The 12,090-nt window shown below is 55.5% G+C and overlaps 1 protein-coding gene and 1 non-coding gene across 2 annotated transcripts in view; one reads left to right on the top strand and one right to left on the bottom strand.

Moving 5' to 3' along the window:
* Window positions 1-8,261: 8,261 nt before the first annotated feature.
* On the bottom strand, window positions 8,262-8,334 carry TRNAR-UCU (transfer RNA arginine (anticodon UCU)). The gene has a single exon. It is a non-coding gene; the product is annotated as a tRNA-Arg (tRNA).
* A 110-nt stretch (window positions 8,335-8,444) lies between these two features.
* LOC149852900 (cilia- and flagella-associated protein 45-like) overlaps window positions 8,445-12,090 on the top strand; it is an 18,566-nt gene continuing 14,920 nt past the window's right edge. The window contains exons 1-4 of the mRNA XM_090028437.1: window positions 8,445-8,453; window positions 8,845-9,040; window positions 10,092-10,193; window positions 10,850-10,962. Coding sequence (XP_089884563.1) covers window positions 8,445-8,453; window positions 8,845-9,040; window positions 10,092-10,193; window positions 10,850-10,962 — 420 coding nt within the window. The remainder of the gene's footprint in view (window positions 8,454-8,844; window positions 9,041-10,091; window positions 10,194-10,849; window positions 10,963-12,090) is intronic.

A 12,090-nucleotide genomic window follows, 5' to 3' on the forward strand; every position in this document is an offset into this window, starting at 1 on the left:
GTTTTGTACGTTTCCTTTGAGGTCGAGAACTGAGAGATTAGAGAGAGAGTGGCTTTTTTGTGAGAAATGTGCCCCCACCAGTAATTAGATATTCCTGTCTTTGATAGATTTCCGGTGTGCATTCGTTCTGGTGCACAGTTGTTGTTTTGTCTCTCCTACATATTTTCCATCAGGGCGTTTGGTGCATTGGATGAGATATATCACATTTCTGGAGGTGCAGCTGTAAGATGCAGGGATACTGATGGCTCTGATGTGGGATGTAGTGATTGTGGGGGTGGTGGAGATGTATTGGCAGGTTTGCATTTCTTATCCTGACATGGTCTGGATCCATTTGGTGTGTTCTGGGCCTGGGGAAGTTTACTTCTGGTCATGAGGTTAGCGAGGTTTGGTGCTTGTTTGAAAGCTAGGATGGGTGGCTCTGGGAAGATCTTTTTAAGAATAGGGTCTCTTTCTAACATGGGTTGCAATTGTTTGAGGATTTTCCGTACATGTTCAAGGGAGGGGTGATATGTCATAACCAGCAAGGTGCAATTTGTGGGAGTTGTCCTGCACTGCAGCAGTTCTTCACGTGGTATTGAGGTGGCTCTTTCAAACATGCAATGTATCTCTTTGAAGGATTATCCTTGTTGGGTGAAAGTCTTTTTAAGATTGGTGAGTTGGCAACCCGGGGTGTTCTTTTTGGTGTGTTTAGGCTGATTGCTGGTTCTGTGCAAATATGTATGATGGTCTGTGGGTTTCTTGTATAACATGGTCTGTATTTTACCATTCTGGATCCTGATCATCGTGTCTAAAAAGGAGTGCTGGAGTGTTCTAAAGTTGGATGGGGGGATGATGATTTTTGAATTTCTGATGGACCTCAGAGATTGTAGGTTTTCAGTCCAAATGATGTAGATGTCATCGATTTATCTTAAATATAGCAAGGGTTTGATGGTGCAGTCCTTGAGGCTTCTTCCAGGTGGCTCATAAAAAGGTTGGCATACTGTGAGTGCCCATAGCTGTTCCCATAGTCTGGAGGAAGTGTTGGTTATTAAAAGTGAAATCATTGTGTGTGAGGATGAAGTGTATAAGGTTAGCGATATCTTTGGATCTGTATTCTGAGTTGTAATCTTGTTCCTGTAGATGTGTAAGGCAGGCTTGGAAGCCATTGTGGTGTGGGATGTTAGTGTATAGGTTGGTAACGTCCATGGTGGCTACGAGGGTGTTGCTGGGAAGGTGGTCTATGTTTTTAAGTTTCTGTAGAAAGTCTGTAGTGTCTTGGACAAAACATGCTCTGTGGGTGATGAGTGGTTTTAGGATTGATTCAACGAAACCTGATATTTCTTCAGTTAGGGTCCCATGGTTGGATATGATAAGTCTGCCAGGGGTCCCTTGTTTGTGGATTTTAGGGAGCATGTAAAAAGTCCTTGAGTTAGGTAGTGTGGGGATCAAGGTCTGTCGTTTTTCTTGTAGTCCTGATGGAAATGATTTGATGGTATTGTTGAATTTCTTGGTGAAAAGGAAAGTAGGATTTTCTTGTAGTTCTTTGTAGTGGGTGGTGTCAGAGAGTTGTCTGTTGGCTTCCTTTATGAGGTCTTCACTGTTTAGGATGACTCTGGCTCCTTTATCTGCTGGTTTTATTACTATTTGGTGGTCGGATCTTAGAGATTCTCTGTGGCCTTTTTCTCTGGTAGAGAGAGGTTGTTATGGTGGCGTGTGGTGTTGATTATTTCATTGTTCATTCTTTCCCTGAAGCAGTCAATGTAGCAGTCAAGGTTAGGGTTTCGTCCACTGTGAGGTGTCCAATCTAATGTTTTTTTGGGGTTGATTTCAAACTCGTGCTGTTCAGTAGATGGAAGAAACCCACCCTCGTGTTGCTGGTGAGTGTGTCGGTGTGTTTAGAGTACACTCCAGGGCTGTACTCTTGTAAAGTTTGGGGATGAGGCAGCTGCAAAGGGCCTGAGTTTTTCCTAAGGCAGGAATGTCTGCCTGCTCCAATGCACTGCAGCTTGTCTTGAAATACAAGGCCTTTGGTGCGTGTGTGTGCTGCACTTAGCCATCACAGGGCAGCTTCTGCTTGGGGCTAACTTCATCTGAGTTGCTCCTGATTCAAGCTTGTCTAACTGGTCGGCAGGATGTAGCCCATTGTGCGCAGTCCAGTAATGGGTATAAACAGCTCAGTGTAAGACCCCATCCTCATATTACTAGCCTGCCCCCCCACAGTGTTATTCTTGACCAGTAATTTGCTGGTATATGCACGTACCTTACATTGCAGAGTGGTGGAAAATCCAGCTGTCCTTGCAGATCTGCCCTCTCTGGGGTGGGACACTGCAGTGATTATTTTCCAGCAAATCATCTTCAGCCAGAGACTGCAAACCATTCACTTAAGCTTAACCAGGTGCTAATGAGCAGTACCTGGCCAGTCTCCCAGGACTGCCTCCTTCAACCAACCCCAGAAATGGGGAGTTGTGACTCTAAAGAGCCCCCTTGGGGGCAGGTGGGGATCTCGGGGGCTGGCAGGGGCATGGAGCTGGGTCAGGAGCTGGGGTGTGGAGCTGGGGGGGCAGGTCAGGGAGATCAAAGGCCAAGATGCCTGGGTTGTCTGGTCCTTGCCGGGGTCTTGAGGAAGCCAGTTGGCTGCTTTAAGGAGGGTGTCTTTCTGGTCTCCAGGAAGAAGACCACTGAGGAGCATCTGAATATCACCATGGATTGGCTTATAAACCTCAAAGAGAGTTTGGAGTTTTTGAGCAAACCCAGTAGGGTCATCACAGAGTTTAGCGAAGGTAGCTGATGTGGAAGAAATCAAACTTCGCGTTGTGGTTGAATCAGAAGTGACAGAGCCAGCTTGTCTTTATTTAAGGCTATACTGTGATCACAGGGAGAATGCCATACAGCAAGGGGAAGCCCCCACTTGTCTGTTTCAAAGCATTTCTCAGACTCTCTAAGTTTACAAGCGTATTTATACTAAAGACAGAGAAAGAGATTAAAAATACACCTTGGAGAAACAAAACAATAGTAAATTACACAGAAACTTAGAACACAACTATCTATGCATAGGGCTATCCCAAGGCATGCAGGAATACACAGGGCAAGATATCAAGATAACCCAAGGAATGCAGGAATGCAGATTCCTTATCTCAGAACATTTGAATTAAACAGTATCAGCACGTCTGGCCTTTGTCTGTTTTTCTAGTCAAGTAAGCCAATTACTTCTACACTGACCAAGAGATGATTTCTGATGGTGAGAAGGGGACATGGACCACCACAGGTTGCCCCCCTGGCACAGGGTATTCTCGGAGGGGATACTGTGCTCCGACAAGCTTTCTGCCCCGACGAGTCTTCTTTACAAGGGACCTCCGGCAGTCTACCTCGGTGGTGGTGTTATTTCAGTTCCGGAGGGTCAATTTGACCGGGGTATTCTGCTGGTCTAGAGAAGCTGAATGTATGGTCCATACCTCTTGGGGGTCTAGGGGGACATCAATTTCGAACCGGTCCCCCATGGGAGAATTAAAAGTGACAGTGGTAATGGGAGATGAAGGACCAGGGGTAAGGGTTGGTGGAGTCACCGGGGAAGCCAGCGCGGCAGATGCAGCAGCGCCTGAGGCTGCGGGACCGGTGGGCGGTGGCGGGAGCGGGACCCAATGATCCAACAAATCATCTTGGGGTGGGTCATCTGGTGGCGGAGGCAAAGCGGGATAAAGCCTAGCTGGATACAGTGAACAAGGGGCAGACGAGGTCGGCCCTTGACACTGGAGATCTTTAACCTGATTCTGAAGGTGATTGATTTGTTTTTTTAATTTTTTTTCATTATCCTTATAGGAAGCCACAAGGGAGCGCTTATGGCGCTTTTTGGACTCGTCTTCCCATAGGTACCAGGCTTCCATTTGAACAGGGTGCATGCTTTCCAAATTTTCTCGGAGATGTTTGAGGATATGATGATCCCATGACCCATATAAAGGCCAGCGCAATTTGGGGTCACGTCAGTATACCGGTTCCATTTAATTAAGTATTGCATTGACTGGGGCCTGTATTTTAGATGCATAAACCAGGCGGGATCCGGCAGTGGGAACTTAGAGGTCCCGGTACCCATTGTCATGCCTAGGACTTACTGACACTGAAACAGGCAGGTACTCACCCTGGCCAGGGATTTTTCCAGAGCCAAACAGATGGATGGTAGATCAGGGTCTGGGATGTTGAGGCTGCAGAGCTGAAGAACTGAGTCAAGGATAGCCTTCTCGGAGCGACGGAGTCCAAGAGCTGAGACAGGGGCCCAACTCAGGGTGGTCTGTGTGAGGACACCTCCCAGGCAAGCCCCCAAGTTGAAGTGGAAATTCAGACAGGATTACTGTTTGGCTATCAGAAGCGCTTTATTTTGCATGGCCATGGGAGAAAAGCAAGGGGCAGCTAATTCTCAACAAAAGCAAAGCACAGCCTTCTTTATATACTGATAAGTCACATACAAATCAGCCCGCCCCATAACATACTCTTGGCAGTCTGACAGCGACTCATGCTGGTGTCTTGCTGAACCAGGCGTGTTTTCTCAAGCTGTCTCCCGATAAGCTTATCCTGAAGGCAGCCGTGTTGTTCCCGCTCGCCCTTCGCCCGCACCTCCCATCCTGTCCTGACACGTATACGCTCCTTTCAGTACTTTTCCATTCCTCATCAATCTCGGGAGCTGGCAGGGGCATGGAGCTGGGGGGCAGGTCAGGGCCAAGTTGCCTGGGTTGTCTGGGAGGGGAGCGAGGGCTGTGGGATGAGAGCAGGGGCTGAGAGCCCAGATCTCTGGGAGGTGGAAGAAGGGTTTGGGGGTGCTCTGGCCATGGCTGGATTGGGTTGTGGTCCCCTGCCTGCAGCTTTGAGTATCTCAGTGAAAATCTGACCCCGCCTTGCCTCAGGTATCTGGTAAAGATGCTACAAACTGAAGCATCTTGTCACTTGTGTCTGGGAGGTCCTGGCCTGTGGCTGTTTTCAGACTGGGAGTGGCAAAGGGAGCAGAGGGAGTTCAGTTTGGGGGTTTTCAGCCCCCCCTGGAGGGCGGGGGGCTCCAGTTCACCCACCCCACCCTCCAGCACCAGCCAGGAGCCCATGGAGGGGCTTCCTCTGCTGTGTTTCCCTGCTCGGGGGCTCAAAACAGCAGCACTGGGCAGTCACCTGGCCGGGGTGTGCAGTGCTGCCACATCTTGGGAGGACAAAAAGCAGTGCTGCCTTTAAAATCAAGCCCAAAACAAGTCCAACCCACTTCAAGAAGCAGGGAGTGGGGTGCTTTTCAACCCGCCCCCTCCAACAAAGTAAAGTGACTTTAAAAAAAAAACACAAGCCCAATTCTGCTTATTAGAAGTGGACTTGGGAGCCCTGGCAGAACCGGTCACTGCTGTGGGAGCCGAACCCTAACCCCACTGGGGAGCGGGGTTTGGAGGTCAGGCGATGGGACAGCCACATGCCTGCCCGAGCTATAGTGGGAGAGTGGCATGGATATCCTGGCACTGCTCTGCAATGCCCGAGGGGCAGTTAGTCCTGGTCAGTAATTTCTACCCTGGCAGCAGTATAGTGCAAGAGAGGCATGCTGCATGGCAGTGCGGGGGGACCACATGTTTGTTATTTCCCTAGATTGGCGGTGCACCCCCTGAGAGAAGCCGGCAGGCGGTCGCCACTCACCACCCCCCACACCGTCGGCAGCGTCTGTGGGTGGTCACCAATGACCACTGGCCAGCGCTCTGTCACACCCGCCACCCCCACCGCTGCCACTGCCGCGGCTACCTGCAGGAGCTCCCCGCTTGCCACCACCGCCTGCAGGCAGTCACCGTGCCCCCGCCTCCTTCTGTTCATCCCACTCCTGCCTGTCCTGGGCTTTCACAGCTTGAACGGCAATTAGCTCTACTGTTAATTAGTTGCTATTGTCCCAGGAAGAAGTATGTACTCTTAGTGCTCTGCAGTACTGCAGCCCAGCCCGTCACTCCCCAGTCCGTATTTTTGCCTGTGGGTACCCATCCCCAGCGCAGGGCTGGCACTTGATTTTGCTGAATGTCACTCCAGGAGAGGGTCTGCCTCCGGGGCATGCAGCGTTCACGGGCTCTGGTGCCCGGGCCCATATCCCCTCCCTTAAAGCATAACCATTTCTTTGCTAATACTTGGGATTTCTTGGTTTCCCTTCCTAGAACAGGGCTCTGGGGGCCACGCAAGTGGGGGAACAACAGGATTAAATGCCCACACGTGACAGGACCAGAACACGCTGTCACGCTTAGCCCTGTTGTGCCCCCCTCATCCTACACCAGGCAAGAACAGCCCCTCGCCCAGCTCTCATCCAGCCCCGGGAAGCGCCAGTTCAGGTGGAGGAGACGTCTGAGGAGGAGCAGACCTTAGGTTTGGCTCTTGGAAGACCTTTAATTAGGAAAACTGCCATCACACCTGCAGGGCTGCGTCCACACAAGATCTGCTGAAGGTGCCAGGCCAGCACAGTGCACGGGACGAGGGGCCCGTGAGACGGCAGCCTGGACCCCCACAGAGGAGGCGCAGGCAGGCTCCTGGGGGCCCAGGCTGGAGCACAGACCTGCCAGCAATGGGACCCATCCCAGGGGCGTTGGGAACAGCTGCTACTCCCTCTGCACCTGGAGGCCGCAGCCAACGCCGTGGGGCAGACCAGCTCCTAGCTCTGTGGGCTGAGTGTGCGAGTCTATCGGCCCAGTGGTGTGACCAGCGGGAGGCACGTGCGAGCGAGCCCCAGGTTCAGGTTTAGAGGTGGCACCGGAATGGCAGCTCCTGGGGAGCCCACACTGCCACAGCAGCAGCCACGGCAAAAGGACACCGAGTGGTGGCAGCAGCTGCAGCAGCAAGGGCCTTTGAATCTCCCGAGAAGGCAAGAAATGCACACACGTGTATGCATGCACATGCTCTCACACATGCAGGCACTCTCTGGCATCTCTGCCCAGCGTGTGAAAGTTTTCAGTTTTGCCCCAGTGACACTGCAACGCCGTGAGGGGTTTGGGGCAAGGGCAGGATGGGATGGCAGTCCCTTCACCCCTCCCCATCGCTTCTTCTCAGTCACACTGATGCTTCCTCCTGGTGACCGCATGCAGAACGATGATCCCCGGGACCAGGGCTGCCAGCACCCCCAGCAGGACAAGCCCCTTGGTGTGGCAGTGGGACAGCGCTGGGGCACCCGCACAGCTCAACACACGTGTAGGAGTTAGGTCAGCTTGGAAAGAAAAGCCGGGCAGGCAGCTGGACCTCAGACTCCAAAGCACGTGGCTCAGGCTGGGCAGAGGCAGCATGGGACCTCCCAGTTGCTCAGTCACCAAGTCCCTGCCTACGCTGCTGATGTGTTCGGGGTCTGTAGAGCACACCCAGCGCGCACGCGGCCGACACGAGCAGCACTGAGGTCAGGCCGGAGCACCGCACCCAGCACCCGCAAGCGCAGGACACACGGGAACAGCCGGCTGGAAAACAAAGCGTTTCCTTCTGCAGCCCAGCGATGTGGGCGCTCTGGGGGCTCCCTGCGAAGAGCAGCATTTCCATCACTGGGTAATGGAAACAGTCCTGGCCTGACAGCCCGCGTGAGCCACAAAGCAGCCCTGGCAGGCCTTCAGCATGAGGACGTGGCTGAAATCTCTACAGCTACAGAGCGCTGCCCATGGAGGTGGTGGAGGCGGTCAATGCTGGTCATGATGTTGGATGGAGAGAACTGGAGGGCAGCAAGGGGGAGATTAAGATTATTTTTGGGGAAAAATTAGTATTAATTTTGTCACAATTTTTTCATGGTTCATTTTTGCTTGCTTGCTTGCACCTTGACTGGTGCAGATCCTGGTGCAGGGCAGGGCTACTCAGCTGGGCTGTGTCTGGTGCAGCTCCCACACTCAGATGCTCCAGACAGAAGCGAAGGGTGCAGCAGAGGATTGTAGCCAGGACAAGCAGGGTCTGTAACCCCCTGTGATGGGACAAGTGCCCTGCCAAACACACCCACCCGAGACTTGTACCCAAAGGATGTGGACAAGTTGGAGAGAGCAAATGGCTGTGGGCTAGGAGCTCTGAGGAGAGGCTGAGGGAACTGGGTTTACTGACTTTAGAAAGAAGAAGACTGAGAAGGGATTTGATAGCAGCCTTTATCTACCTGCAGGGTGGTTTCAAGGAGCACAACACTGGGCTGTGCTCCGTGGCCACAGGGGCCAGAAGAAGGAGCAATAGGCTCAAGGTGCAGCAAGGGAGGGTTAAGAAAATCATGGCAAAGTTCTGGAGCAGGCAACTGAGAGAAAGCCTTTGTTACCTACACCTTGGGTAAGGATTAGCAATTTTACCCCAGGTGGGATTTGAACCCACAATCCCTGGCTTAGAAAGCCAGTGCCTTATCCATTGGGCCACTGGGGCTCCTGGGGGGCCCCCTTCTCGAAGGCCAGTGGTCCCTGCCTGTGCCCACGTGCTCTCAAAACAGCGGTGGACAATGAATGCTTTTCTTCCGGCGCTGCGTAAGGACGGCCATGTCCTGGGTGAGAGCACAGATCCCGCACGCCCAGCCTCCCGTGTCACACGGTGCTGGACCAGGGATGCTGACAGGCCGAGCACACGGGGTCAGACCGGGGTGTCGTGCACAGTGCCTCTTCCACTTGCAGCCTCCAGTGCTTGGGGTCGAGGAAGCTGGGATTCAGAGGCTGTCTGCTCCAGAAGCAGCTCCTGGGCGGCACCACGCTGTCCTGGAGGGCGACGCGCTTCTCCTCCACCCCAGGCGCCAGGTTCCCCTCCTCTCGCTGGCCCCCTGCTCCCGCTCGCCCACCCCTGCTGCTCACATCCTCCCTCTCTGCTCTCCTGCTCCTGCCACCTGGGGCCACGCCGGCGGGTTGGCCAGCCGCTCCTCCACACGGGTGCCCGGGTGCCCAGCAGGACGGTGCCGTCGTACGTCTGGTGCTGGTGGAGACGGCGCGGTCATCAGGGCTGGTCATCGGGGTGCCAGTCCTCACGCTGCGTCCCCGGTGGCGCCTGGGGCCTCTCCCCCACGCGCAGCTGCTGGACCTGCAGAGCAAGGACACCGAGGACACTCCCACACGTGTCACTGTGGCGCTGCTGTTATTGCACCACGGTTTAGTACTTCCTCCTCCAAGTATTACATCCCGGCGCAGTAACAGCAGCCCGTAGTACGCCGGTACGTGTGGCACACTGTTATTTGAGCGGAGCGCTATACCAGGGGAGCACGTCACTGGGGTGACGTAGCTGCTGGTTATGTGTAGACACGTGCACGTGCTACATCACTAGTGTGTTGCTGCAGCAACCCAGCATGACACGTAGACATGCCCGGTAACGGGACTGGAAGGGGTGCAGTGGAAAGGACTGTGTACGTGAAGGTCAGGGCGATTTGTGGGCAAAGGGGAAGGGGCCCTAGGGTCCCTGGCTGGGAAGGGTCAGGCCTCTCCTTGTGGGACTGTTACAGGGAAAGCAGAGGCCCGCTTCAAAGCTTGGACAGCTGGAGGAAGGGCATCCCTCATTGCCTGGGGAGGCAGGGCGGAGGCTCTTTTTGAGAGACTGCAACCTCTCGGAGACAACGGGCACTATCCCCAGGGACCGGGCACCCCCCAGCCTTAGATCGGGGGTCGTGCGTGTCCAGGTGCCCAGGGACCGTGGTAAGTTAGCCAGGCAGCCCCTGTCATGGGTGCCCACTGCACAAGCCCCACTCCCCCCATGGGGGCGGGGGGCCCGCTTGGCTCTTGTTGCAGGCAGCCTGCCTTCCTGACCCCTCCCCAGGCCAGGCCAGGGCTGCCCTGGGTAGCACCCGCCAGGGTTGCCCTGGACCAACTCCCTCCCTTCTCCTCTGCACGCCAAGCACTTTGCTCCCATGGGGGCAGGCTCACGCCACCCGGGGTCGGAGGGACTAGGGCTCCCGCTCGTCCGGGACACCGAGCTGGTGATGGCCCCGACCTCTCCCCGGTATGTCTCATCAGAAAGGCGGGATGGGGCATCACCCCGCTGTGCCCCGAGCGTGCCCCTACTGAGACGTCCCAGGTCCTGCCACAATGAGCTGTCTGAGCGCGCCGAGGGGTGCCCACCCGCTATGCCCTGCTGCTGCTGACTGCAGCGATGCCCGTGCACACGAGAGCCTGTTGCAGGGCTCTGCACTCCCGCGGTGCCCCGGGCAGTCCCACACTCCCGCGCCGTGTGCGTCGCTGCTGGAGGGCCACTTCTGCCGGTGATACGAGGCCCTGACCCCGCAGCTGAGGCAGGGATCACCGGCGCCACCAGTGAGTTTCTCTGCACGTGACAGCAGGGGACAGCGAGGCCAGGCAGGGAGAGAAGAGGGGAGGGCACGGAGTGGATGGGAAGGGGGCCTGTGTGGGACCCCTAGAGCCAGGTCTGCAGCCAGGGTGGGCCTGTGAGGTGGCATGGGCACGGGTGGCCACAGGGCCCCCACCCCTCAACGCCATCCTCCATGCGAGGGGCTTACCAGCTGGGCATGGCAGGTGGTCCTGGGGAGGTGGTGGGGAGGTGGTCTGGCTGCTTGCGAGTGCTGGGTGGCAGAGGCCCCCCACCTCCCCACGGCCACTGACCCCTCCTGGAAGGAGCTGGAGCTGGAGCTGGCCCTGGGCGGTGTCCTCCCTGGCCTGTCCTCTGCCCTGGCTGTGGGAAGATGTCAACCCGGGCGCCAGCACTGGGTGAGGAAGCCACGGGCAGGGAGGACGCTGGCCACGGGTGCTGCCGGCCTGAGGGCTCGTCTGGGTCTTCTCTGCAGGTCTGGGCTGCTGCGGGGGCTTTGGCAGACCTGCAGTGCTTGAATAAATATGCTGCCCATGGCCCGGGTCCCTGCGAGTGAGGATGCTGGGCAGCTCCTGCATGCAGGGCACGGTCCTGTGGGCTGCTCTGGACCCCTGTTGTGCTCTGTGATGGCCGTTCATGGCAGTCTGCTCTCCCACGGAGGCTGCCATCTCCTCCAAGATAAAAGCATCAGCCCACCTGCCCTGGCAGCACTGCCGCTGCACCTCGGCACTGCCGCTTGCCCCAAATCACCAGGAGGTCGGTGGTCTCTTCTGCTGCCCGGCTGGGGCCAAGGACCGAGCGTCTCGGGGCAGTGAAGCTGCCATGTCCACAGGGCTCCTCTGCCAGGGATGTCAGGCAGATGCCCCGCGAGGTCCCCAGAGCAAGGCCGGGACTGGCTCGAGTGCAGGAGCCAGAACGTACCCGCACCACAGGGGCACAGCGCCCGGGGCCAGGAAGCAAGCACTAGAGCCTCCTTCCTCCAGCCGGGGCTGTGGAGCACTGCTGCTGCCAGACAGGCCCACCAGGAAACCCCCGAGAGCTGGAAGCGGGCAGAAGCTGGCCCCAGGGAGGTACAGCCAGGTTGGGGGGCAGAGAAGCTGGGCTTGCCCTCCATTTGGAGGGAGTCTCAGCCAGGGTGCTCCAACAAGCATTAAACCTAGCCCCTGCTGGTGACTGTACATGGGCCAGGAGGCTGCTCGCATGCGCTGGGATTGCAGCCACCCTCCGCGTGTCATGTAGCAGTGTCCCCATACTTCAAAATGCTGCCAGGGCACTTCAACTAAAGCTTGTTTGACGTATTGAAGCATGGGGATGCTGATACGTGAGACACTAGAGCTTGTGTAAAAACTCCTTGTATCTTCAGGCGTTAAAAAAATGTGCATTACACTAACCGGATGTGCATTAGCCTAGTGCATGGCTTTACGGCCACACTTTAATGCACATCAGATGAAGCTAATGCTCATCAAAGCATCTCCTGTAGAAGTACCCAGTGTCCAAAGGAGATGCCCGGGCACCAGCAAGACTCAGCCTCTTGTTCAGTTTCTCTTTCTCTCTCGGTCCATTTCTAGATGACTTTTCTCCTCGGTGGTTTCCTACCCACCTTCATCTGTGACCCATTAAATGCATTTGGAAAAGTCCAAATCAAACACCCTAGTTCAGAAAGGATGCCCTTGGGATCTGGATTGTGGCGCTTGGCACGGCTCCTGGGATCTAGTTTCCTTTCACTTGGGCCTGGCCCGGACAACCAAAGGGAACCTTTAAAACCCAAGACGGGCTCTTGGGAAGAAGAACAGCATTCAGAAACATGGATTTCCTATGATGAGTCGGGATTCACATTGCACAGGCCTGTAGTTGCACATAGAAACAGGGAAGAGACCCCACTCT

The sequence above is a fragment of the Crocodylus siamensis genome, chromosome 15, assembly GCF_052110815.1.
Source record: "Crocodylus siamensis isolate JL-2025a chromosome 15, ASM5211081v1, whole genome shotgun sequence".
Classification (NCBI taxonomy): Eukaryota; Metazoa; Chordata; order Crocodylia; family Crocodylidae; genus Crocodylus; species Crocodylus siamensis.